This window comes from Megalobrama amblycephala, linkage group LG7 (assembly GCF_018812025.1).
Source record: "Megalobrama amblycephala isolate DHTTF-2021 linkage group LG7, ASM1881202v1, whole genome shotgun sequence".
NCBI classification, from domain to species: Eukaryota; Metazoa; Chordata; class Actinopteri; order Cypriniformes; family Xenocyprididae; genus Megalobrama; species Megalobrama amblycephala.
The window spans coordinates 54,577,407-54,604,255 of record NC_063050.1 but is presented as its reverse complement, the minus strand read 5'-3'; the positions used below and the strand labels follow the sequence as shown (position 1 = coordinate 54,604,255).

Genomic DNA, 26,849 nt, shown 5'->3' with positions numbered 1-26,849 from the left:
TATAATATAAAATAAGTGTTTTGTATTTTAATACATTTTAAAATCAAATTTATTTCTGTGAAGGCAAAGCAGCCATTACGCCAGTCAAATGACTGTTCAGAAATCATTCTGATACATTGATTTGATACTTAAAGGGTTAGTTCACCAAAAAATGAAATTTCTGTCATTAAGTACTCACCTTCATTCATCTTCAGAACACAAATTACGATATTTTTGATGAAATCCGAGGGTATCTGAACCACACATAGGCAGTAATGTCATTGCACCTTTTGAGGTCCAGAAAGGTATTAAAGACATCGTAAAAAAAACTCTGTGACTACAGTGATTCAGTGGTTATGACACGACAAGAATACTTTTTGTGCACAAAAAATAACGACTTTATTTAATAGTTTGAACTGTTGGCATATGCAGTTGACGTAGTGAACGCAGTGCATGCTTCCGTGTTTACGTCCAAACGCCGTCTCAGTATTGGCTGATGCTGTACACGTGAGCAGCACGACGCATGTGATGAACGAAGATGAACAGTTTTACAGGTTTGGGACGACATGAGGTTGAGTACATAATGACAGAAATTTAATTTTTGGGTGAACTAACCCTTTAAGTAACATTTCACTATTAATGATGAAAAAAACTGCTCTGATTAATATTTTTGTGGAAACCGTTATACAAAAGAACAGCATTCATTTGTTGTTGTTTTTTAACAATGTAAGTCTTTACTTATCATTAATTTAATGTGTCCTTACTGAATAAAAGTATTAATTAAAAAAAAAAATCCTACTGACCTCAAACTTTTAAACACTAGTGTTGTTTGATTATCGCACTAAACGCATGGTTTATAAGTGTCAAATAAGGCAACACTTCGCCTGTTACTTCCTTTAGCTCTGTAGCAGACCTCCATTTTTTTTGCTGTAAACGCACAGAATGTGCTTTTTAGTATATCTCTTACTAAACGACCCATTATATTTCTGCATTGGACCTGTGGTGTAGCCTCTAAGCGGTGGTTATTACAGTTTTTAATCGCTGGGATCAATTTCTCAATACTTAGGTCACTTTTTCCAAACTCTTCACACATTGAGCACAACAGCAGTCTATGTAGTCTAAAATGTGGATCATTTATCATTATCATCTTTAAAACTGCATAAATTCTTTTCTCACTTAAACACAACCACCACCAAAACATTTTTTTTTCTTTTTTCAAAAAGTGTAATGAAACAAAATTGAATAAGACAACATTTTGCTACATTTGCACAGTAATACCATATTGTAATATATTCCAGATCTAAAAAAATGAAATGCTATCAAAAGAATTAGATGTTGTTGAACACCTACACAGGTGTTAGTCTTTCAGTTTCATTAATACCTATACAAAGGAGGACAACTTATGAATAATTAAACATGGACCATGCAACATATTCTGTAATAAATTCCAAGCAGTAGAAATTTGTCAGGAAAGTTTTACAAAAGAAAACATTATAAAATAATACCAATTTTTAGTGTTTTTTAGGTCATTTTTTTGAGTGACAAAGCGTGTTTGTTGGGTGACAACCAACCGAGTTTTGAAAAAGTAACCTATGTACTGAGAAATGTGTTCTAGCAATTGTAAAAAACAAAAAAAAAAAAAACTGTAAATGTTTAGTGGGATTCTCTATAAATTACGCTATTAATGATATTGTTGCAGTTTTTTAATCATCCTGGGGGAAGTTCTCTGTTTATAAAGCTGACCAATCACAGAATTTCTAGAAAGATGCACATCAGGCTACATTGTAACCACCATGGCTACGCAGGGTCTACAGCATAGGTTTGATGCAGAATTATAAATTGACCTTAATACTAATAATTAGCTGCTTGTGGTGAGGGAAATTTGACTTTACGCCCTCACTCCCATTAGTCCGTCACCAGGGATCTGCCTCAACCCACACAATCTTATTCTGCTCCTCTCTCACCACAGTTTTCACAGTGTCCACTAGGGTGGCACTGTCATGCCAGCTCTCTGGTGGAATGCTTCGGTAAAGGCAGGGCAGTTTATCCAGAAGGGGCTCCTCATTGCAGGAACACTCCAGCACCTGAGACTCAGTCACAGAGTTCTGCCGTAGTTTGTGTCTAGGAAACAATGACAGAATAGATGAATACAGCATTCGTAATGCTCCCAAAACAAAAATTTTTGTCTTAAAAATCAGAACCTTTATATCAAATGCTATAGAATGTTTAAATGGGTTTGAAAACGCTCTTAGAGATACAGAGAAAATTATAATACCTCAATCTGCGGAGAGCTCTCTCCGTAGACATGATGTAGACAATGATGGGGAAGATTTCAGCACGATGGAGACGACGCACACAGTCCAAACCCAGCGGTAACACACAGTGAGTGCCCTATACAATGGATATCAAACAGGAAAGCATTATATGACCATACTTTTGTGGAGTGGACACACACATGGTCTAATATATGGATTATGTTTTACCTATACTTTAGGTAACTATATCTATTTTAAATACAGGTCACTTTCAGAGCCTCAAACTCTGTCATATAAAATGGTCTTACTGGAATCAGCGTTGGGTGCAAACTTTTTTGGTCATTATACCACAACGAATTGAATATTAATTTATATCATTATGAACAAATTGTCAAAATGGTGATGTCATATGATGTCTGTCCGCCTGTCTATCTGTCTAATCTTTCTCAAAATAAAGTTTCACCTCTGACCTTAATTTTTACAAAACATGTTTGTAGGCTTTCTCTTTCTAATTAATTATTGTAAATCCTATTATTGTACTGTATTGTTGTAAAATCATTTTTTATTTGAACTCTAAATAAAATGGATCTGAATCCTGTTGAGAAGTCTGTTAGTAAAATGATAGCAATGTGTTATGACACACCCGTTTCATGATTTTCTCCACTCCCTGCAGTGTATAGCAACGGTGTGTTTTCGAGTCACATTCTTCAAGAATCTCCCCCTTTTGCATTTGTACGGCATGCTCACTTGCCATCAGCAATTCTAAAATATAAGAGATGGATGACAGAGGTGAGAAAAAGAGGTAGCAGCCAGAGAACAATGCAGATAAATAAGACTATACAGAGGGGAAATTAAAGCCAGGCAGAAAGAAATAGAAATAGACATATATCATGGGACAATTTACATAAATTTACATCACCTCAGTCTTAATTTCTTAATTTACATTCATTAATGCCAGGACTTATTATTATAATACATAAGTATATAATAATTTTTCTTTTTAAAATAAAGTACTTGTTTTTTCTCTCGTCACCATTATAGCCTCTTCATGCTGTAAAGAGGGAGTAAACCCTGTTGATACCGCGACTCAAGCCTGAATTTCTCACTGTAATAGGAGAGTTTTCTCTATGGTATCTTTATTTATTTATTTTTTTACCTGGCTCACAGAGCTGATAACCTTCCTGTTCTGCCAACCGTTTGTGCAAGACATGGCCAAAGATTGTGGGAAGGAGGAGGACTGGGCGACAGATGGGAGGGAACTGAGGTGTGACCAGGGTGTAGGGCATCAGAGTCACACATCTGCTGGGCACACAGCCATAACCTACAGAAAAGAAAGATTTACTTGACACTTAAGATCAAAACAAAATAATTGCCTGACACTAATTAATTGATTGAAGGTTTCAAAGTTAACAGCATTTCTCAGGGTTTAACAAATAAAGTTTAATATGTTTTTATTCAGAACTAAAAAAATATTAAAAGGGGTATGATGATTTTCTATAGGCACTATATATATATGTGTGTATATATATATATATATATATATATATATATATACATACATACATACAAGTCAAACCAAAATTTATTCATACACCTTGAACATTTCATTCATTAATACAGTTTATTCACTATAGTTAAAAAAAAAAATGGTAATAAAATGACAAGATCTCAGAGTTAAACTGTGTCAGAAAAAAAATAATCTTAATTATGTCAGATAACACTTAAGCAAAACATGGTCAGATCAAAGTGTCTGAATAATTTTTGGTTCCAATTTTTTATCGATTTTACTGGTAGTCCACTGTACGAATAATTTTTGGGTATAATATGTCACAGTTTACTTTATTTTGCTATCTTCACTTACATAAATTAACTATAGTGTCCTGCACCCACTAGTAAAAATATATCAGAAATATTAAAAATGTCTGAATAATATTTGGTTTGACTTTCTTTTTGAAACTTAAGTCAGTGTAGTTACTTTGTAGTCGTACATATGACAATGTGTAGTTGTCATCATTTTTATAAGTTTTGTCAGTAGCATTTTACTATGAAATATGTTACCAAATTGTTTGTTTAGTGTTGCATTAATGCAGCCTCCATAATGTGAATGTCTGGTAATTAAGAAGACCATGTAAAAACCTTTTCCAAGAAATGTTTGGATTAAAATAAAAAAAGCAACTGTCTAACTGTTCGAAAGAACTCAAAAGTACTCTCACTCCTCAAAAGTACTAAAAGAATTGTTAATGGAACTATTGCAAATCAGAAATTCCTTACATTTCCCATGCCTATAATTAAAACAGCTGAATGTCTTGTACTAACTGTCCAGTGCTGTAGTGTTGTCGTCTTCCACACTGACCCACAGAGGGTTTCTGCTCTGTTGACAGGTGCTGACGATCCTCACCCCTCTCTGCTTTCCATTAGCTGCAGTTCTCTCCTGTCAACATAAAACAAGTACTGAGGACAAATGTGAAAGAGTTTACCAATCTGTGCTAACAATGCTTTTTCATGACACATCTTAACAGAATCTAACATTGCAAGACATTTTGTGGATCTCTGTCTCTCTTAACAACAGGACAATAAAAGGTTGCCCTCTTAATGGCAAGAATGTGTGACTCATTTTTCTTTCATTAGTTTGACTGTTTTCTATCTATGGCTAGTTTCAGTGTTATAAGTTATGCATTATTATTCACTCAACAAAGATCTTCATATCACACCCAGAGTTCAGTATTTTGGTGAGCATTTCCGTAATTCCACACTATGGTGATACAAATCTATACAACAATTTGTTAGATATTTCACAAAAATTTATCTGAAACATGGACTATGACTAACCTATGACATGAATTGTGACTAACCTTTAAATCCATCATGTCAACAGGTCAGCAAAGACAATTGTTTTATAGTTCAGTTAAGCATTGTGCAGCATTCCATTAACTGTAATTGTGTCAACACTGAGCAAAATTGTCTGTGAGCTTTATTAGTATATTCTAAAAGTACACAAATCACAATGACTTAGAAAGTTAAAGAAACAGAGGCAAAAATATTTCTGCAATGACTATTTGGACTGTGTGAATTTATTGATGGACTCTCACCTTTCTGAGTGTTTTGCGAGGGTAGGTCATATCCTCTATAGCACTTATTAACAGCCTCTGGGCTCTAAAAAATGAGCAAAGATAATGTGTGAGTGTGTGTGTATAAAATAACAGTAATAGTGTGAAATATTATTACAATTTAAAATAACTGTAAAATATATTATATATTTCATTATATTTTAAAATGTAATTTATTCCTGTGATGGCGAAGCCTTATTCTCAGCAGCCATTACTCAGTGTCACATGATCCTTCAGAAATCATTTGAATATGCTTTGGTGGTCAAAAACATTTCTTGTTATTATCAGTTGCAAACAGTTGCTTAATATTATTGTAGAAACTATAATATAAAATTATAGTCTAAATTTTTTACCCTCAAGATTCTTTGATGAATTGACAATTCAAAAGAACACCATTTATTTGAAATAGAAATATTTTGTAACATTATAAATGTCTTTACTGTCACTTTTAATCAATTTAACGTCCTTTCTGAATAGTGGTATTCATTTCTTGCAAAAGAAAAGAAAAGAAAAGAAAAGAAAAAAAAAAAAAAAAAAGAAAAGAAAAGAAAAGAAAAGTCTTACTGACCATAAACTCTTAAATGGTAGTATAGATGATGAAACTACAGGTCTAATGGGTCCACATTATTAGTTTTTTGTTTGTTTGTTTGTTTGTTTTGTTTTGTTTGTTTTTTCACAAAATTAGTGCTTTTCCTTCAAAATCCCAGGAATTACATGCAAGAAAATTTTACATTGACTGGGTAAATTTTACAATGTAAAAAAAAAAAAAAAAAAAAAAACATGCCAAGATGTAAGTTCTGCTACTAATAAAAATTCTTTTACTACCTGTAGTAGTTGGGTAGAGCCCCACTCTGCAGGTCTTCCAGGTGACAAGGGTGCACATGACTGGCCCACCAGAAGCCATCATTGGAATGGTGAGTGTTTGTAACATGGACAATATCATTACACTTGACCGGCAGAGTTCCTGCTACATCCCCCGGCAACGTCATATTAACACGGATGTAGAAGGAATCACCCGACATGACTTCACCATTTTTTAGCTGCTGTAGAAGGTTCTCGTAGGCTAGAAGAAAATCAGCAGATCATTAAACCACCTTAAATATTTACAAGTTACATTAAATAAGCCATCACAAATCAAGATTAAACATTGAATGAACACAAAATAAGATATTTTGAAGAATGTTTGTAACCGAACAGTTGTGGGGCACCATTGACTTTCTATAGTATTTTTTTTTCAAATGTCAAATGGGGCCTATCAGGTGTTTGGTTACCCATATTCTTCAAAATACCTTCATTTGGGTTCAGCAGAAGAAAGAAATTCATACAGGTTTGGAACAACTTGAGAGTGAGTAAATGATGACAGAATTTTAATTTTTGGGTGAACTATCCCTTTAAGTTGGCTATTAAAAGTAAAAAGTACTGATCAACAAACCATGCATATTATAGCCCTCACTAGTCAGACTAGTCATAGTCAGCACTATTAAGAAATATTAGTGCAGATATTTAATATGTATTGATCTGCAAATAAGCAAACATTATCCTTTATAACCAAAACTTGGTATTATACACTATCAAAAAATTAAAATGACAGGGGTTAGCAGAAGGGAAATCCACGGAGAAAGAAGCTTTACGAACAAACTAACTTTTAATAAACACTAGGAATGCAGAAGCACTACACACTTAAAACTTCATGTTAGTGCAAGACAAAGAACAGGGACAAACTAAGGGTTTAAATACACAGGAAGAGTAATCAACAGAAAACAGAACAGGTGTAGAACTAATTAACAACCAAGGAAGCACAGGCAAACGAGCACAGAGAGAACCAATCTTAGGGGTGTCATGGAAATTCTCAATACAAATCTGACTTCACCACTGACAATTCAAACAACCTTCCCTTCTCGAATGCTTCTAATACATTTCCAATACTTCGAGGTAATTCCCATCCCAAAGTAAGGTGACGGCGTCCCGTCAAGAAGCTACTATCACTACCTCAATCATACATGAGCGCACAGGTCTTTAGCATCTATACACTCTCACTGTCCTTCTCATGTGTACGCTGGTCCGACAGAGGATCATTAATACTAACTCAGAGTATTACAGCCTCACCCCGAGGGCGACTCTATAGTCTTCCAACACTATCACTGTCTCTGCTGTGGTCTTTTGAGCATAGAATCTTTAGTACTTCTATTCCTTAGCTGTGCAGCATATACCTGACACGACTTCCAAGTTGCTCTTTGTAGAAATGAAGTTTTATTTACGGCCGGGAGGTCACTCGTCACAACAACAGAGTGAGTCTCAATGAATAGAAAGATACATGCACATTTAAGTCTTACAGTTGAGTAAAAATCAATGTCTTCATCACTGTGATTTGTTCTGGTGATTGGTTTGTAATGATCTAAGCTAATCATGTGACTGGTCTTTGACCTGAGCATCCTTAGTCTGCATTTTCTGTACATTTTATGTTGACATAAAATATTTCCATCACATTGGCCATTTATACGACACAGTTTTTGTATGTTTTGGCCATTCATTTACACAACAATGGTGTTTGAAAACGCAAACCTTTGAAAACGTGTTTCAAAGTGCAAGTTTTTGAAAACGATACTGTTATCGTCTCCATGTAAACTACAAAAAGACAAATTTGTGAAAACGTCATGCGCATGAAAATGTGTGACACCATGCGCATGCGTATTAGGTGATCAGTCTATAGGTGTATAGTTTTTCTTTACAAAGTGACATTGCCAACTACTTGCCTTGGAATGCATGATACAGCGTTTTAATAGTTTTCGCAGATCTGTGTGAATGGGGATCGTTTTGTCAATTCTGTTGTCTGCATGTGAAAAACTCAAAAAGTACAGATGTCACATGGGGCAAAAATGTGTTAACATTTTAAGATAAACACCATGCAAACATTTTATCATATATAAATACTATAGGCCTATCATTTTAAACTGCTACAGCAGTGAGGAAGATGCATGGATATTTAATTTGCTTCGGTGAAACACATGCGGACAAGACCACATTTAAGCATTTCAATGGGCTTAAACAGCTCGCACTTTTATAACAGATTTAATCACAAATAACTGACAGTCATGACATGATTTTCATTTACAATAATCCATAATAAAATTCAGCGTTTGAAACTTCAGTCATGTTCAAGCTCTGACGATATCCCGTTTCTTGACTCATTTTGAGCGGATCATTGAACCAGTGAGCTGTTGACTCAAGAACAGTTGCAATTGGATCTGATTCACAAATGAATTGTTTAGTGTGATTTGTGAACCAATTCATCATGTTCGCTGGAAAGAACCAATTCGTTCATGAATCGTACATTGCTCTTGCGTCATTCAAAGTATACATTTCATCAGTTCATGGAATCAAACCCATGACTTTACCATTGCCAGCACCACACGTTACTCTAATTTTCGCAAAGGTACATAAGTGGTTGCTTTAAAATACATAATTTAATATATAGCGTGCAATTGTGATTCTTTACTCTTACCATCTTGGCTGGGTCTCAGTGTAATGTGGCATGGTCCCTGGACCTGCCCCAGGGCCCACAGGGCCTCCTCCATAGTGGTGTCTTCCAGAACCATTTTTACAGCTCTCTGCTCCTGCTCATATTTTAGCTACAAACGCACAATTTTGGCTTTGATTAGTTCCCACTCCATGTAACTGTAGCTAAAAAAAAACTGAATATCTGTCCAGGTAAGGTATTCAAATATTATATTTATATTAATATATATATATATATATATATATATATATATATATATATATATACATACATATGTGTTATCTTTCCTTATTCAAAGAGAAAGAGAAAATGAGAGCTTTTTGTTTTCTGTTGGTGCATCTTATCTTTGAAATAATCAGGAGATATCTGCCACTGCTTTCATCACTATATTCTCTTCATGTCTCCTACCACTTTGGGGTTTTTTTCAGGGGAAAGTTCTTCACTATCAAGTTAGACTAGATTTTTCAAATGTTTTGGATAGTAATGGACACTTTATCTATAACTTTTCTATAACTGTATCCCCTTGTTTCACAGACAAGGCTTTAGCCTAGTCCCAGACTAAAATGCATGTTTGAGCAGTCTTAACTTAAAGCAACTTGCACTGACATATCTTAAAATATGTAAGTGCCATTGTTTTGTCTCAAGATGCACACCAGCAAAGTATTTCCAAAGTATGTTTATAAAAGCTATTTAAATAACCTAATTGAACTAAAATCTAATCCTGGCTTAATCTAAGCCCTGTTTGTGAAACCAGGCCTAAGTGTTGGGAATTATAAATCCCAAAATGTTCCCCAAACAACAATTTTAGAGTTCAGACTACAGACGCTCTTACCTGAAGTATCTGAGTTCCAGGGCTGATGCCACTGTTATGAGCAGATGATCCTTCGGTCACATGATGCACGAACACACCAGTTTTATTACCCCCGATGACCTGTAGTTGGTTCAATAACATTTCTCCCTGGAAAATCACGGTGAGTACACGACCAGTGACACGCAGGGCCTGAGGTCTGGAGCGCATTAGGAAGGGGGGAGCTGATGCTCTTGAGACGCTAGATTTAGACAAAACAACATGTTCTTTTTTTTGCAGTGTGACCATTTCAAATAAATAAATGTGATTATTATGTTTAACCTTTAGTTTTTATTTTACCTGCCAGTAGGGCTCCTCTTGTGGAGTGATGTGGGTGATATTGACTCATTCAAATGATTTCCTATCAAAATGGAGATAAACAAGGGATGTATTATAATTCATTCTAATTGCAGAGTGTCCCTAAAAAGTATTTGGACACTGTTAGACATTTAAGCCACAAATGTCTGAATGTCATTGCATTACATAGCAAAATATCAAAGCAAATGTATTTTGCTGACAAAAAATGCTAGAGCTGTTCTTAGGACTAACTACCCTTTGCCGAGCCATTTTTGCAACTTACTGGTCCCAAGATCATTTTTAGTGGATGTATGAAGTAGTATAGATGGAAAGATTTAAATTAAAGCTTTTAAATCAAAGCTTAAATTAAAGCTTTAAAAAAATAAAAAAGAAAAAAAAATCGACGTACATGGTAATTCTCAGAATATTTCCTCTCCTTTCTCTGAAAATATTCACACTGTGAACATGGAAATGTAAACTTGATTTTTTTTAATGAGTAATTAAATGGAATACTTCATGACATATTTCCATTACATACATTCAAATAAAAATTACTCACTAGCTTCTGCTATTGCCATTTATCATTCAGAAGAAGATATTTCAAAGTATGTAATAGAAGTAAGTCATGGAGCTCAGTACAAGTATTCCATTGAATTACTCATTGAGAAAATCAAGTTTAAAAACAGTAAACTAATGTAAACAAATATGCTGTTATACTGGTGTTTTTCATCCTGTGAACTATTTGGCAATCAGCAATTGTTACAATACTTTTGCCTTAATTTTGAATATTATTGTTTAATTATCTTATTCCTAACAAATGTTTTGCCTGAAAAATGAGCTTGTTCTTCAAAAATAAATTGTACTTGGTTTGATATTTTGTGATGTAGCTAATGCAAACACATTTTAAGTGTATTTTTGGGGCACTGTATGTAACTAAGTGAAAGCATAAACATTTGTGGAAAATTTACATTTTAGCTTATTTGGGTAACCACAATGTAATGTAGGAGGAAGTAACAGTACCTTTAGGAATGACAACATAATCAGAAGAGTCATCGGTCAGCTCTTGACTGCTGAAAATCGAAAAAAGAGGGTCGTGCTTTTTAACTATTTTGAATACCAGTTCTCTAGATAATCCGCATGCAAACTTCCTCTCTCTGAGGTCTGAAGTTATTTTTAGATAGACCTACTACACAACATCTTTATCTCTACCACAAGGTGAATGTACATACGGAAACATTGTCGATTTATGAGTAAGTTTTATGATAGTGTGTCTGAGTCATGGGCACATACAATGTAACATTAAGATCATAGAATCAAGGAAACAGGAAATACTAATGGATGGTGTAATTATACTATGGAAGACATACAAACAATAAAGATTTAAAAAGAAAAAAGAAAATGTGCCCTCAGTCCTGTTTCCCACCAGACGCAGAAACAGGGTGTAAGCAATACCAATTAATTTTGGTGACCATATTAACAGGTTATACACTCATACTGTCTGCATAAATCATCCTACAACAGCAACTGTTTGCTGGCTTGATGCAAGTTCCACATGCACTGCCATACAAACAGCACTTTCTATTCAGTAAATCTGACTGAATCCAGACAATTTAAACACTTTAAAGCAATGGTTTTGGGTTTGGATTAATTTATGTAATGAAAGAATGTAAATGGGTTTAAAAGTGGTCCTCTTCCAATTATTATTAATACAATTATCAAGTTAAATGATTAAAATGATGTAATAATTCTCAATGGGCAACTACTGATAACCATTTTAAAATGTCAATTAAAAAAATAACTTAATACTTAATGTAGCTAAGCTGCAAAACTCAAAACCAAACTGTTATTTTCACAGTTGTACATTTCACTGCTACGGACCAGATGAGCAGCTCACCTGTAGATGTCTTCCATGTCACTTCTGGAGGGAAAGTGTAACTCTCGTCTACGGAGAGATTCAGAACAGGGGGGCTCCACTTGATTGGAATTGATACTGTTGATTACTTCATCATTGAACTGTAAAAGATTGATTCACACACACACACACACACACACATATACACGTTTGTTTTTGTGAACTGTGGGGACATTCCACAGGCATATTTTCTAGGCGTATTTTCTATCGCCCTACACTACCCCTACCCCTTAACCTACCCATCTCAAAAAAACTCATTCTGTATGATTTATAAGCCTTTTGAAAAATGTGGACATGGGGTAATGTCCTTATAAGTCACCCTCTCCTTGTAATACCTTTGTCATACCCATGTCATTATATAAATTTGTGTCCTGATATGTCACAAAAACAAGCACACACACACACACACACACACACACACACACACACACACACACACACACACACACACACACACACACACACACACACACACACACACACACACTCACACACACACAGGGCCTTTAGGGCCCATTCTTACATAACCAAATGCAAACCAAGTTCCCTTTCGATACTTCACTCGTACTGCGTATGGGGAAAGGTCTCCTTTTTCCCCGTTACTGAAGCCTTTTTCAATAACGCAGTGTAACTGCATCGTCATTGGTTCACTCATAGACAAGTTGTTGAACCAATGACGGCGCGGCATAGCTGCGCGACCTATGGCGACAGAGCGCGCGAATATTCCCGCCGAAATGGGCGGGGTTTAGGGCTATATAAGCAGGCGTTTCGACATAGGATTTCAGTTCTCTCTCCTTCAGCGACGACTTCACATCGCTCCTCGCTGATCTCCGGCTGAAGCCTTCGCCGCCTGGAAGAAGGTCGCCTGGAAAGAAGCTCTCGCCGCCATCGAAGAGGCTCCCGCAGCGGACTGCTGAGCTCGCCGAGGAAGAAGCGCCGGCGCCCTCGTCGACTGCCGCCTCGAGCGCCGTCTCGAGCCGCCCGCTTCCCGCTTCCGGCCGCCTGCCAGCCCGTCTCCTGCCGCCATCCGGCGCGCCTAAAAGAGCGATTTTCCCGCGGTTTATTGCCGCTCTAAAAGAGCTTTCCAACAGCGGTTTTCACTGCTCTAGCGGCCCTCGCCGCTCTAAAAGAGTCCCTCAAACGCCGTTTTCATGGCGGCGGCGTTGTTACAAATGCCGCGCCACTCGTGTGGCACATGCAGAGCCCCTCTGCATGACGACGACGGTCACGGTGAGTGCGTCGGCTGCCTGGGCAGACCCCATGCAGAGGCCGCGCTCACCGGGACCTCGTGTTCTCACTGTGAGAACACGAGTCTCGCCTCTCTGCGCTCGCGGATCGCCTTCTTCAGTGAAGGCGATCTCGCCGCTCGCGCCCTCCCGTCTTCTTCCTCCCGCGAGCCGGCTAGGAAGAGACGGCGGGGTAGAGCGGCCCAGCGCACGGAGTTGGATGACGTCACGCCGGCTTCCCCGCGTGCCTCACCCTCTCCCCCGAGAGAGCAGTCCCCCATCCTGTTCTCCCGCCCTGAGCTGTGTCCCTCGGCAGATGCGAGCGACCTCATCTCTTTTGGCGGTTCTGAGGACGAGCCGCGTGATGACGTCATGTCTCTCGCGGCCTCTGAATCCGAAGGTTGGGCCGGTGATTCTGACCCCGCCCGCCTTCCCTCGCTGGAGCCCATTGACTGCAAGCCAGGTATGGATGCCGAGCTCTTCCGCATCCTTTTGAAAGCAGTAGAGGTTTTGGACCTCGAATGGGCTCCGCCAGAGGAGCCATCACGGAGCAGGCTCGATGAGTGGTTCCTGCCGGGTTCCCGCCAGGCCCCTTGTCAACGCGCCGCACCGTTTTTCCCAGAGGTTCACAACGAGCTGACGAAGTCATGGCGCGCCCCATATTCTGCACGCCTATGTACTACGCATTATTCAGCTCTCACCTCTGTGGATGGCTCTGAAGAGAAGGGTTACGAGCATCTACCGCCCCTGGACGAAGCGGTGGCGGCTCACCTCTGTCCCCCCACGGCTGTGGGTTGGAAAACTAAGAGGGCCATTCCATCCAAGCCCTGCAGGACCACTTCTGCCCTGGCTGGCAGAGCATATACGTCCGCGGGCCAGGCTGCCTCAGCGCTGCACGCCATGGCTATTCTCCTGGTCTTTCAAGCGAAGCTCCTCCGTTCTCTGGATGAGTCCAGCGTTGATGCACCTGCCTTCCGTGACCTCCGCAGAGCCACTGACTTAGCCCTGCGTGCCACAAAGGCCGCAGCTCAGGCCATTGGACGATCCATGGCCAAGCCTGGTCGTGCTTGAGCGCCATTTGTGGCTCAACCTGACCGAGATTAAGGCGATGGACAAGACGGCCTTTTTGGATGCCCCGGTCTCTCCTTCTGGTCTCTTCGGGCCAGCAGTAGAGAGCTTTGCGGAGCGTTTTACTGCAGCACAGAAGTTGTCTCAGGCTATGCGACACTTCCTGCCTAAACGCCCTAGCTCCACGTCTGCTTCCAGCCGCCCCAAGTCTGCGCCGGGAACCATAAGTCGAGGCTACTCGCTTCAGTTCGCCCGAAGGCCCCCGCGCTTCAGCGGGGTGCTTCAGACTTTAGTCAACACGGACGACGTTCATGTCCTCCGAGCCGAAGTCACGTCTCTTCTGAGGAAAGGAGCTATAGAAATAGTCTCCCCCTCAGAGAGCAATTCGGGGTTCTACAGCCGTTATTTTCTAGTTCCCAAAATAGATGGCGGTCTCAGACCCATCTTAGATCTCAGGCTCTTGAACCTCTCCCTCATGAGACGGAAGTTCAAGATGCTAACGCTGAAGCAGATCCTCACGCAGGTTTGCCCTGGGGACTGGTTCTGCTCGCTGGACCTGAAAGATGCATATTTTCACATCCAGATAGCCCCTCATCACAGGCGATTCTTGAGATTCGCGTTCGAGGGTGTGGCTTACCAATATACGGTCCTTCCATTCAGACTGTCCCTAGCTCCTCGCACTTTTACCAAGTGCATGAACGCGGCGCTTTCCCTACTGAGACAGATGGGAATCCGGGTTCTCAATTACCTCGACGACTGGCTCATCCTAGCCCAGTCACGAGCCGAGCTGGAGCACCACAGATCCGTGTTACTCAGCCACTTGGAGTGCCTGGGTCTCAGGGTCAACTTTGCCAAGAGCTCACTGCTCCCCAGCCAGCGTATAACGTTCCTGGGTGCAGTTTTCGACTCAGTCCGTATGACGGCTGTAGTATCTCCAGAGCGCGCTCTGGCCATTCAGCAGCTCACGGCATCGGTCAGGAACAGAGCCTGTTTCCCTCTGAAGTTTTTCCAGAGGATGCTAGGGCTGATGGCTTCCGCCTCCCCGGCTCTGCAGCTCGGCCTTCTTCGGATGCGGCCTCTGCAGTACTGGTTGAAGTTCCGGGTCCCTCCTCACGCCTGGCGGCACGGCCACCTGCGTCTCAGGGTCAATCAGGCCTGTTTGGCAGCTCTGAAACCCTGGATGAACCCTGTATGGTTCAGCCAAGGGGTACCCCTACAGGCGGTGTCCAGAAGGACGGTGCTCTCAACGGATGCGTCCAACACAGGTTGGGGCGCTCTTTGCGAGGGCAGACCGGCCTTCGGCTCGTGGTCTCACGAGGAATGCCATCTGCACATCAACTGCCTCGAGATGTTGGCAGTGATTCGAACCCTTCATGCGTTCCAGGCACACCTGACAGGGCGCCACGTCTTAGTCCAGTCAGACAGCATGACAGTGGTGTCATACATAAATCACCAGGGCGGTCTTTCGTCCAGCCGCTTATGCGCTCTGGCGAAGCGTCTTCTGGAATGGGCATCACCGAGGTTTCAGTCGCTCAGGGCGACTCATACCCGGGAGAACAAACTTGGGAGCAGACATGCTATCTCAGAGCAATGTCCCCTCAGATGAGTGGATGCTCCACCCCCAGACGGTTCTCATGATCTGGGAGTTCTTCGGAAAGGCAGAGGTAGACCTCTTCGCTTCAGAAGGCAACTCTCACTGCCCAATTTATTTCTCAAAGGAGGAAGATGCGCTGGCCCATGTCTGGCCCAGCGCCCTCCTTTACGCTTTTCCCCTGATCGCTTTGATCCCACAGGTCATCAGACGAATCAGGGAAGACAAGCACAGAGTCCTTCTGGTGGCCCCACTCTGGAGGAGCCAAGTTTGGTCCTCAGAGCGGTTCAGGCTCTCCACAAAAACTCCGTGGCCGATCCCCCTGAGACGGGACCTTCTCTCTCAGGCGAACAGGATGATTTGGCATCCCCAGCCAGAACTCTGGGCTCTGCACCTCTGGTCCCTCAACGGGAGCCTGCTAACCTCCCCGGGGACGTGCTGAATACCATTTCTCAGGCAAGAGCTCCGTCCACGAGACGCCTCTACGTCCAGAAATGGTCGGTCTTTGTTGACTGGTGTTCTTCACGCAACATAGACCCAGTGGAGTGTGACGTATCTCCGATACTGTCTTTTCTCCAGGAGCGTTTGAATCTGGGTCGCACTCCTTCAACGCTCAAAGTTTACGTAGCAGCCATTGCAGCGTTTCACGCTCCTATCACTGGCCAGTCAGTAGGACGAAACAACCTCGTGGTGCATTTCTTGAGAGGTTCTAGGCGTTTAAATCCTCCTCGTCCTCTCACTGTTCCCACCTGGGACCTCTCTTTGGTCCTCAGAGCTCTTAAAGGGCCTCCCTTTGAGCCACTGCGTTCAGCTGACCTCAGGCCCCTGACACTCAAAACCGCTCTGCTACTTGCACTAGCAACGGTTAAGCGAGTTGGTGACTTGCAGGCCCTCTCCGTGAGCCCTGCATGCCTTGAGTTCGGGCCCAACGACTCCAAAGTCGTTTTGAAACCTAGGCATGGCTACGTCCCTAAGGTGCTCTCGACTCCATTCAGAGCACAGGTTATTTCCCTCTCAGCGCTTCCTCCCTCATCAGACGAGCGAGAGTTGGAACTACTCTGCCCTGTCAGGGCATTAAGGACCTACGTTGATCGATCACAGCCTTTTCGGCAATCTGATCAGCTGTTTATCTGCTTTGGTGGCCGCACCAAGGGGTCTTCGGTCTCAAAGCAACGTCTTTCGCGTTGGATAGTCGACGCTATTGCTCTTTGTTACTCCTCTATGGGCCTCGACTGCCCCATAGACAAGTCCAGTCGTTCCCTGTCGTGGCACGGCGCGGTTGAATTCGTTCCCCATATGCAGTACGAGTGAAGTATCGAAAGGGAACGTACTCGGTTACTAACGTAACCTCGGTTCCCTGAGATACGGAACGAGTACTGCGTTACATGCCGTGCCACGAGGCTGCGGCTTCAGTGTCGTCACTTCAGTCGAATGACCTGAAATCCTATGGCGAAACGCCCGCTTATATAGCCCTAAACCCCGCCCATTTCGGCGGGAATATTCGCGCGCTTTGTCGCCATAGGTCGCGCAGCTATGCTGCGCCGTCATTGGTTCAACAACTTGTCTATGAGTGAACCAATGACGATGCAGTTACACTGTGTTATTGAAAAAGGCTTCAGTAACGGGGAAAAAGGAGACCTTTCCCCATACGCAGTACTCGTTCCGTATCTCAGGGAACCGAGGTTACAATAGTAACCGAGTACGTTATTATTACTAATACTGCATGTACAGTTGACCCAAATTAACTGTAAGTGTAAAGGCCCATTCACACCAAGAATTATAAATATAATAACCATATTAGCATCCACACCAACTGACAATTAAGTTCTGTTTATATAAAGCTTTTTTAAAGTCGGATGGAATTTTACTGGCTAATCATTAGATGGAAAAAAGTGCTTGATAAAGCGTGGACTCATTAAATTAAATTAGAACAATTTTTAAAGCTTTACATCTATATTTATGACAATAGTTATTGTTCTTTAATGCATGTGTTTTGCACATTTTTTTGCATTAACTCTGTCAAACTGCATTTCATGAATGCCTGTGTTGCTTAGACTGACATCTAAACTCACAAATAACTTCTTAATGGGACAAATATGTCTGGAAAAAAAAAAAAAAAAAAACATGAGCAGTATCTGTAATTAAGAAACTTTTCATTTGCCAGTAGTGTTGTTTTGTTCATATGTGCTGTTTAGGGGTGGGGTATATACCACACTAGGGTGGAAATTTAAAACTCATGCAAATTCTCAAACATAATTTTTGATGTCACTAACCTTGCAAACTTTGACATGATTATTTTAATTTTCAAAAAAGAATGTAAACAATTTTTGCTGGATCCCAATTCACCTTCTTATACCCTAAAAGTATGTACTCTTGTTGTGAAGGAAAAGTAGATACTTTTAAGTGTGTAGCAGAAGAGTAGGCAAGTTTTGGGACATAGTACTATGTTACAATATTGCACACTATCGCATATTTATGTGCATTCTGTTGTCACGGGTGTTTGTGTTGATGTTTTTGATTTCATGTCTTTTATTTTGTAGTTTGTTTCATGTTGCTTGTTTTTGTCATGCTTCCCTTGCTCCTCTTGTTCTCCCTTAGTCCATGTGTCATGTTGATCTTGGTCATGTGGTTTTCAGTCATGTTCTGTCATTGGTTCTCTTGTTCCTTGTGTCACTTCCCCATTGGTTGTCCCAGTCATGTGTTCCATCAGTTCTTGTATTTATAGCCCTCATGTTCCATTGTTATCTTGTCTAGCTTTGTTTTATGTAACCCGTTGTTGGTGAGCGTCAGGATCTTAAGTCAAGTCGAGCCTGAGCCTGGCCATGCCTCGGCCGCCACGCCTGAGCCTCGCCTGAGCCTCGCCATGCCTCGGCCGCCACGCCTGAGCCTCCCATGCTCCATGGCCCTGGTCCCCCAGTACACCGGGACCCCACGCTCCAAGGCTCAGGTCCTCTCACTCTCCACGGCCCAGGTCCTCCCGCGCTCCACGGCCCAGGTCCTCCCGCGCTCCACGGCCCAGGCCCGCCTCTGCCACACCCAGGTCCACCTCTACTATGCCCAGGCCCTCCTATTCCTCTGCACAGGCCTAGCCCACCATCCCTCCCCCAAGACCACCCTCCTGAACTATTTATTGTTTTGTTCATGTTGGGTGTCAGGAGCCGCCCTTAGAGGGTGGGATATGTCACGGGTGTTTGTGTTCATGTTTTTGATTTCATGTCTTTTATTTTGTAGTTTGTTTCATGTTGCTTGTTTTTGTCATGCTTCCCTTGCTCCTCTTGTTCTCCCTTAGTCCATGTGTCATGTTCTGATTGGTTGTTTCTTGGTCATGTGGTTTTCAGTCATGTTCTCTCATTGGTTCTCTTGTTCCTTGTGTCACTTCCCCATTGGTTGTCCTAGTCATGTGTTCCATCAGTTCTTGTATTTATAGCCCTCATGTTCCATTGTTATCTTGTCTAGCTTTGTTTTATGTAACCCGTTGTTGGTGAGCGTCAGGATCTTTAGTCAAGTCATGTCAAGCCACGTCTGTGTTCATGTTCCTGTTCCTGTTTGTGTTTTGGATTAATGTTAATAAACTGCACTTGGGTTCTACCTACGCTCGCCTCCAGTGGACTCTCTCCATAACATCTGTCACTGAAAACTAGTCTGTCAATCAGCTGTCACAGCCTGTCACAGTTAACATCCTCCTTAGTTCTGAACCAAATCCTCTAATGAGCTGTGAGCAATATCAGCTGTTAGACTGTGCATTGATCCATACTTTGAAAATGTAAAACTTATTCTAATCTCAAATACTATTTAGAATGCATAATATACACACATTATTATTATGCAGTGTGAGTAGTGTTCACATTTTTCTCCATATTCTTCATGGACTGTCTGAGGCTAAGACTAATATTGAGTACCAAATGACGTACTACACTATGCACTTAAACACTATGTACTTATGTATATTTACTTATACTCATCTGTGTAGTGTATGGATTTTATAAGGTTATTTTGTCATTTAACATCAGAGTCTAATAGCGTAATTAAAGCTGCTACAGTTTGAGTGCATGAAGTGTCCAAAATTTCACACTTAGTTTTTTCGGTTTATAAAGTTTGTCATTTAAAGTGTACTTTTTCTATTTGGAATTTCAGTGTGAACACACTACTCACAGTATTTATACTACAAAATAGCATAGAATAGTGCATAAGTAAGCGAATTTGGAAGCAGCTTAATTCACACTAGGCTTAGATAAGGAGAACATTTACAGTAATGTACCTCATATGAGCTGAAACACTCAGGAAGGATTGCTTTCATGCGACATAGCCGTCTTCTGGGTTGGGGGCTGGGAGGAGGGCCCTCACTGCTTTCGCAACTGAACTTCCTGTCCTACTCATTCAAGAGACATAACAGTAAAAATAAAGCTCTGTGTGGTTGTATTAGGTTACAGATGTAATTGACAGCACAATATTGAAAATGGCTCTGAATATGCAAAATCATTCTGGTAAGCTACTGTATTTTGGGTATTGAATTTATAATAAAAAAATACAGTTTTACCCTGGATTTTTCTCTTCTTTCTCTTTGCCTGCTACAGGCTTTCATGGTGAAAACCTTCTCCTGTAGCTCCATTAGTTGTCCTCTCAGCACATCCTTCTCTGCGAGACTCCGTGCGATCTGAGCCTGGGCCTCATCACGGGACAAATATGCCTGAAAAAAAAAATCATGAGCAGTATATAAGAAAGCTTTCATTTCCCAGTAGTGGACCCCACATGTCTGTACAAAATTTATGTTTTCCAGCATGATTTCAGAATGTCCCAAAAAGAATCTTGTGTGTTTAATGTATTTGTAAACATTTTAAGGAACACTTAATACTAATGCAGTTAATGTCCAGTAAAGGTTGGTTCAAAGCACTTAAATAAGGACATTTTCCAATTTTCTAATATGGTTAATAAGTTGTTAACAAAGCATTACAAAACATTATCTAACTATTTATATATGAGCTAATTAAACAATAACACTTTGTTAAATACAGTGACAATGAATGAAGAACTCACTATTTGTATATAGTCTATTAGTGTATTAACTACAGATTATAAACTATTAATTAATTATAAACTAATATTTTGCAAATTATTTATAAGTGATTTGTTACTGTATACATATTATAAAGTGTTACCCATTGTTGAATCTGAAAACTTATTTAAGACTTAAAGATTTTGTATGATATTTGTTAATTATAAGCACTGATGATACTGACCTTGTCTCTCTCTGACTGCACCTCTTCTAGCTGACTCTGGAACAGTGTACTCCTGTGCTGGTACATCTCACAGTCCACAGTCAACTTCTCCACCTCCAAGGCTAAATAGCCTTTCTCTTCTATGAGCTAAAATGAGAGGGGAGCATGGGGAGGGTGACAAAAATATGGACATTTAAGAGAAAAAAAGTGCTAAAATATAAAACTTTACAGAACTAAAGAGGTAAAGTTTTATACAAAGTACAACATTTTGAAAACTAACAAACAACATTAAGGTTAAGGAGAGACCAGTTTACCTCCTCTTTTTCTTGCTGGAGTCGTTCATTCTCCTCGCTTAGTCTACTGACATCCTCGGCAAGTTCTGAACGTCTGGTCTCTGTCTCCTTTAAATCATTCTCAAGGATATCTTGCTGTACCTATTGAAAGAGAAAGAGACAGATTTACTGTGAAGGTCAGCCAGATAAGATTGAGTCCCAAAATATGTTGAATTGTTTTATTACTATAAAATGATTCTCTTGTTCACCGGGGAGAATATCTCAGTCTCCAGTAACTTTGCGCGTACAGCGTTGAGTTCATCTTTGAGCTTCTGTGTGTCACTGGGATTCTTTAAGGAACGCTGCCTTTGGAAGTCTGTCTCTTTCTGTGCCTTCCTTAACTCACACTGCAGCTGGTAAATCTGGAGAAGAGGTGAGGAGAAGAGATTTCATCATGCTCTGATGTTATTTGTAAAGCAATCCAGCATTCCTGTTTTTGTTGTGTTGGTAATACTGTAGTTTTTCTTTCTGTCCTCTTAATGGCTCTCTGCAGGATAAAGGGATAAACAAAACTGATCTCAAGTACTATATGAAAGTATGCATGCTATTGCTATAACAGAAAAAGTACTGGCAGCTTACTACCCGGACATTATCCAGTAATTTTACCGACATTTCCGTTAACCCTAAAACACAACGCAATGAAGTTCAAAATTAGTAAAACACTTGTAAAAAATAAATACGGAAAATTCCTTCAAATGAATACAGTACATTGTGCCCTATTTTTACGGATGTTTTTTAGAGTGTATTAATATAAACTATGATGTTGCTTACAGTGTGTCCTTTCGTAATGCGAGACAAGCCTTAACAATTGTCTGGTATTTCTGGATTCGTTATATTATCAAATGGAAAGTTTTTCATGTCAGCCAGAAAAGACAATACAAAAAAACCTGTTACATCAGGATTATTTTAACATGATGTAAACATGATCTAATATGTTTTGGGTAACACTTTAGTATAGAGAACACATACAATCTATTAACTACTATTTTACGGCTTATTAATAGTTAATAAGGTAGTTGTAAGTTTAGATATTGGGTAGGATTAAGAATGTAGAATAAGGTCATGCAGAATATGGCATTAATATGTGCTTAATAAGTACTAATAAATAGCCAATATTCTAGTATATGCATGCTAATAAGCAACTAGTTAAAAGACCGTAAAATAAAGTGTTACCATGTTTTGCAACTAGTACAAAACCAACACCAGTTACAGTATTTGAAAAATATTTCACATACAAACTACTTTCTCTTTAACTTCTTTATGGAATTCTGCTCTCTATCAGGCACGTGAACGAGACAATTTGTTTATTGTAACTTACTAAATGGCAAATAAAGTGCAAGTAAAAGCATACATACAAACACATAAAATCTGATTCCTTACCTCCAGTTGCAGGTCTCTGTTACGTATGATGGTTGCAGACTTCTCCTCAAGAACTGTGGTATATCTGACATAGAGATCACATTTCTCATCCTTCAGTTTCAGCAGTTTCCTGTTTAAAACTACACAGAAGACAAGCAGACAAGCAGACATTAAAAAGTCTTCAAACAGGCAAAGAAACACTGACTGTGAGAAAGCATTGTACTGCACACTTTATTTCAAAGAAATTCTAAATTTCTCAAAATAAAATGTAATCATTTTAAAAGGTTAAGACTTAAAATGAACTTTCGTTAATTGCATTCACAAACATTATTACATTTTACATTTAATAGTTAACTGTAGTTAATGTTATAAAACTTCATATATACATAAATTACATTATACAGTATATGTTTGTTAATGATTTATTAGTGAAACGTTAGCCACATTGATGTGAAGCTGTGTTAAATGCACACCATCTAGATGACTGCGCAGTTGTCCATGCTCTTCCTGCATCTGTCTGAACTCTTCATTATTTTGTTGGACCTGTTTCAGTTTCCCCTCCAGCTCACAGCATCGAGCTCGCAGCCGCACAACCTCTTGACGTGCCACTTGTAGCTCTGTCTGCATACTGCTTACCGCATTAACTAGGTACTCTGTCAGCTCAGTGTAATTTATCAGGCCTGGCAAGAACAGAAGCAAGTTTTTACTAATTAGCCTTAAATAAGGTGATAAACATCTCTCAAACACACACATGAAAATATATTCACTTGTGCACATTTGACACTAGAGTTACATTGTTTAATTTTGGACAGTTTAGAAGCCACAAACATTACAGGTTCCCGCTTTAACTACTACACATAGGCTTTGTATATGCTTGTAATACATGATCCGAAACCAAGGAGGATAAAAGTGCACTGACTGACCACTGAAGCCTGAAGGCTCAATGCTGGGCTGGCGGCCAGTGATCTGTGTGTAGAGAGTTGGGTAATGAATCATCAGACTTTCGAGCAGAGCCATTGCTCCATTACGACCCTGTAGATGCAACATGTCAAGCATATAACCTGCAGAAAAAGACTGACATTTCAGACATTATATCAAAATACCATAAGATACATTAATCCACTAAATCAACTTTCAAGTATTCTTTAAAGAAAGAGATCACCCAAAAATGGTAATTATGTATGCACACATGTCATTTCAAACTCACATGCTGTTATTTTCATCTGGGTTCAAAAAAATGTACATTGAAATTATTGATTCTAATATTGCATTGGTTCTCACATGTGTAGTATCTGAAAACTATGCACTGTTCTGCAATTCTGCATGCAAGCAGGCTTACTCACACAAAGCATATGACTCTGGAAGAAATAGCGCATGAGATACTTCTATTATAGAAACTTTCTTAGTTGATTTGAACTTTTTGGAGCTTGGCAGCCTTTGGTCACTTTGAACATTGTATGGCAAGAACTGTGTAGCGATTCTACTTTTGTAATGTCTACTTTTATATGTGAGTGAAAAAAAGTAATAGCATACAGCAGGTTTGGAAAAACATAAGAGTGAATAAATGATGAAAATATTGAATTTACATTTCTGGTGACCTACACTGTAAAAAAAGTATATGATTAGTAAGTCAAGGCAACTTATGTTTTTACATTACTTGAACTCATCAAAATCATTTAAGCAATATCAACTGCTTATAAATTATACAAGATTCAACTCGATTTACTTGAAAATTTAAGGCATCTCCTGAACTTTTAAGTTGATATTTTTTACAGTACATTCCTTTAATTTACATGCACCCTTCTCTCTTTCTCTCACTCTAGCCTTTTCAAAAACGAAAGGTTTTCTATTTGTTCATCAGCATAACCTCTGATCCAGCTGACATGTCTGTATCTAATCTATATTTCCAATAAGCTTTTTTACATTTCTGAAAGATAAACCACCCAACCTTCCAATAACTGCTCATTTTTACCTTCATCACTCTAATCCAAAACAAAACATCAATTTACAAAATACATCAACAAACAAAATATCTTAATTTCCACCTTTTCATTAAATATTTAAATATTTTTTAGTTAATCTTTTTAAGGTAATTATTAGAAAGCTTTGTTTTTTTTTAGTTTCTAAGAATGAAAATAATAGCTGTACTTCATTGACTTTTGTCATGCTCTGGTATACAGTATTTCAAGCATCTCTCCTCTGATTCCCATAAGTCAAAATGTCTTACCGGTCCTCATGCAGCGGTTGATGATACGGGGATTGGTAAAAATCTCATCCTCATCCAGGTTTGTGAGGACACGTGCCTGGCGCAGGTAAGGGATGAGAACACAGGGACGGACGCCGATAGAGATGGCATGGCGGTTATCATTAATAAGATCCCACAGTTCTTCTTCCTCTAGATCCTTTAAGTCTGGAGTGTTCAGGACACTCTCAGTCATGCTGAAATCCTGAAATCAGACACTTTGCCAAACATATAAACACAGAGGATTTTACAAATGCCTAAAAACTAACTGCAATAAAAACAACTCCAATGCAGGCATAAACACAGCAGAAGTGAAATGAGAAATGAGAAGGAGTGAGATTGTGAGGGAGTTTAAGTTAAAACCCCTCCCCCTTCACACCCACAGGTGCGTGAGGAAACCTGAATAACAAGGAGAGGTTTTCCCGACAACACATACACACATACACAGAGCATGTCATGTGGATTTCCCCTTGAATTAAAAAGAAGCACGTAGCATTTCAAACATTACTTAAGGATGCCTGACCTTACAAATAATTTTTTTTCATTAGGACATTGATTGAGTTATGATGTAGTTGTTACTCAGATTACCATTATCCACTAAAGCAATACAGAGATCTTATTTACAAAGCAAACCGCAACTTATCTACGAAAACATATACTCATCCGCTCTTCTTGTGTGATTTGTCTGTGTCAAGCAAGTTCTTCCTATCTAAAGCAAATGAAACAGGCTGTGAACAGGTACAAAGTCCAACAGGAAAAAAGGAAATGAAAGAGGGATTCTGAAGTTTATGGGAAATTACATGTCACATGCAAACACACCATGTACATCATTTGCTGATGATAATCTGCCTTTGTGGAGGTATGATGATGTTGTAGTCAGTGTTGAGGGTAACACTTTACAAGTAACGCAAGTTATGTAATCAGATTACTTTTTCCATCTAACTCGTAAAATGACACATTACTTTTAACCTACTTTTAGATAAACATCACATTTGTGTTTCAATTTTTGTTTTTATTAAGAGTTTGTTTTTTAAGAGTGCTGAACTTTCTTGTCTGAGCTGCACCCTCTACTGTACAGGTCTGAATTTGGAATTCCTTCAGCCTGAGGCTTGTTCATTTCATTTAGAGTGTGAAAGGGCCTTTACATTTACCAAAAATGGAATAACTTGTTTTGCTATTAAACAAGCAAGCCCAAGTGAGGAAAAAGTAATGCAAAAGTAACATTACACATTGCTTTCCATAAAAAGTAACTAAGTAACACAGTTACTTTTTTAGGGAGTAACACAATATTGTAATGCATTACTTGTAAAAGTAACTTTCCCCAACACTTGTTGTAGTGCAAAATCTGCTTATGTCACTTTAATGACTGTCTGCAAGGGACATACCTTAGTGTTTCACTGTGCCAGGGGAACAGTTTCCATGTCAAAGTGTCTGTCAAAAAAAAGGGAACTAAAAAAAGTACTAAATAAACCTGTAGCTGTAGCTCCCCAGTGCCGGCACTATGACAAGATTTACATCAGTCATGGTGACATGCACAACATTCCAGCATCAAGAAAACAAAAAACGTCCAGATCTAATACACGCTCATGTATCCGCATTCAAAGAGTTGTTCTTCAGCATAAAGGATCCCCTTAGAAACCCAGACAAACAAATAAAATATATAATCATCTGCACTTGCAAAAGAACTGTCAAAGCTGTTCACTTGGAGTTTTGGGATTTTTGAATTGTATTGCACATTCTTCCAAATCTATGAAGTCGATTCCAAGTGAGATCTTATAATAAACAGTGCAATATGAAGTAATTTATAGTATTATGATTAATAGAATCAGCCTCAGAAAAGCCTCAGTGGCCTCTGCAGTGAAGCACAGTTTGAAATGAGTAAACTTTGTCGTCACCTCCAT

At 39.6% G+C, this 26,849-nt stretch overlaps 1 protein-coding gene across 1 annotated transcript; it reads right to left on the bottom strand.

Moving 5' to 3' along the window:
- Positions 1-269: 269 nt before the first annotated feature.
- On the bottom strand, positions 270-25,658 carry card14 (caspase recruitment domain family, member 14). Its single transcript, XM_048198102.1, has 21 exons — positions 24,934-25,658; positions 23,630-23,767; positions 23,180-23,386; positions 22,728-22,846; positions 21,557-21,709; positions 21,330-21,449; positions 21,037-21,162; positions 20,337-20,486; positions 20,058-20,168; positions 11,897-12,015; positions 11,023-11,072; positions 10,006-10,066; positions 9,691-9,907; positions 8,844-8,970; positions 6,167-6,404; positions 5,324-5,387; positions 4,551-4,665; positions 3,391-3,555; positions 2,878-2,996; positions 2,255-2,370; positions 270-2,100 (listed from the first exon to the last, which is right to left on the bottom strand). Exons 1-21 carry the CDS (start codon positions 25,142-25,144, stop codon positions 1,893-1,895), a joined length of 2,934 nt encoding a protein of 977 aa, XP_048054059.1. The 5' UTR covers positions 25,145-25,658; the 3' UTR covers positions 270-1,892.
- Between the last annotated feature and the right edge of the window lie 1,191 nt (positions 25,659-26,849).

Excerpts from the sequence above, each read along its gene's own strand:
- card14 (XM_048198102.1), bottom strand. The coding sequence starts at position 25,144 with ATGACTGAGAGTGTCCTGAACACTCCAGACTTAAAGGATCTAGAGGAA. Across the intron at positions 21,163-21,329 it reads TCCAGCAAGAAAAAGAGGAG|CTCATAGAAGAGAAAGGCTA; the intron begins GTAAACTGGTCT and ends CTCTCATTTTAG. Across the intron at positions 2,101-2,254 it reads AGAGCTCTCCGCAGATTGAG|ACACAAACTACGGCAGAACT; the intron begins GTATTATAATTT and ends ATTGTTTCCTAG.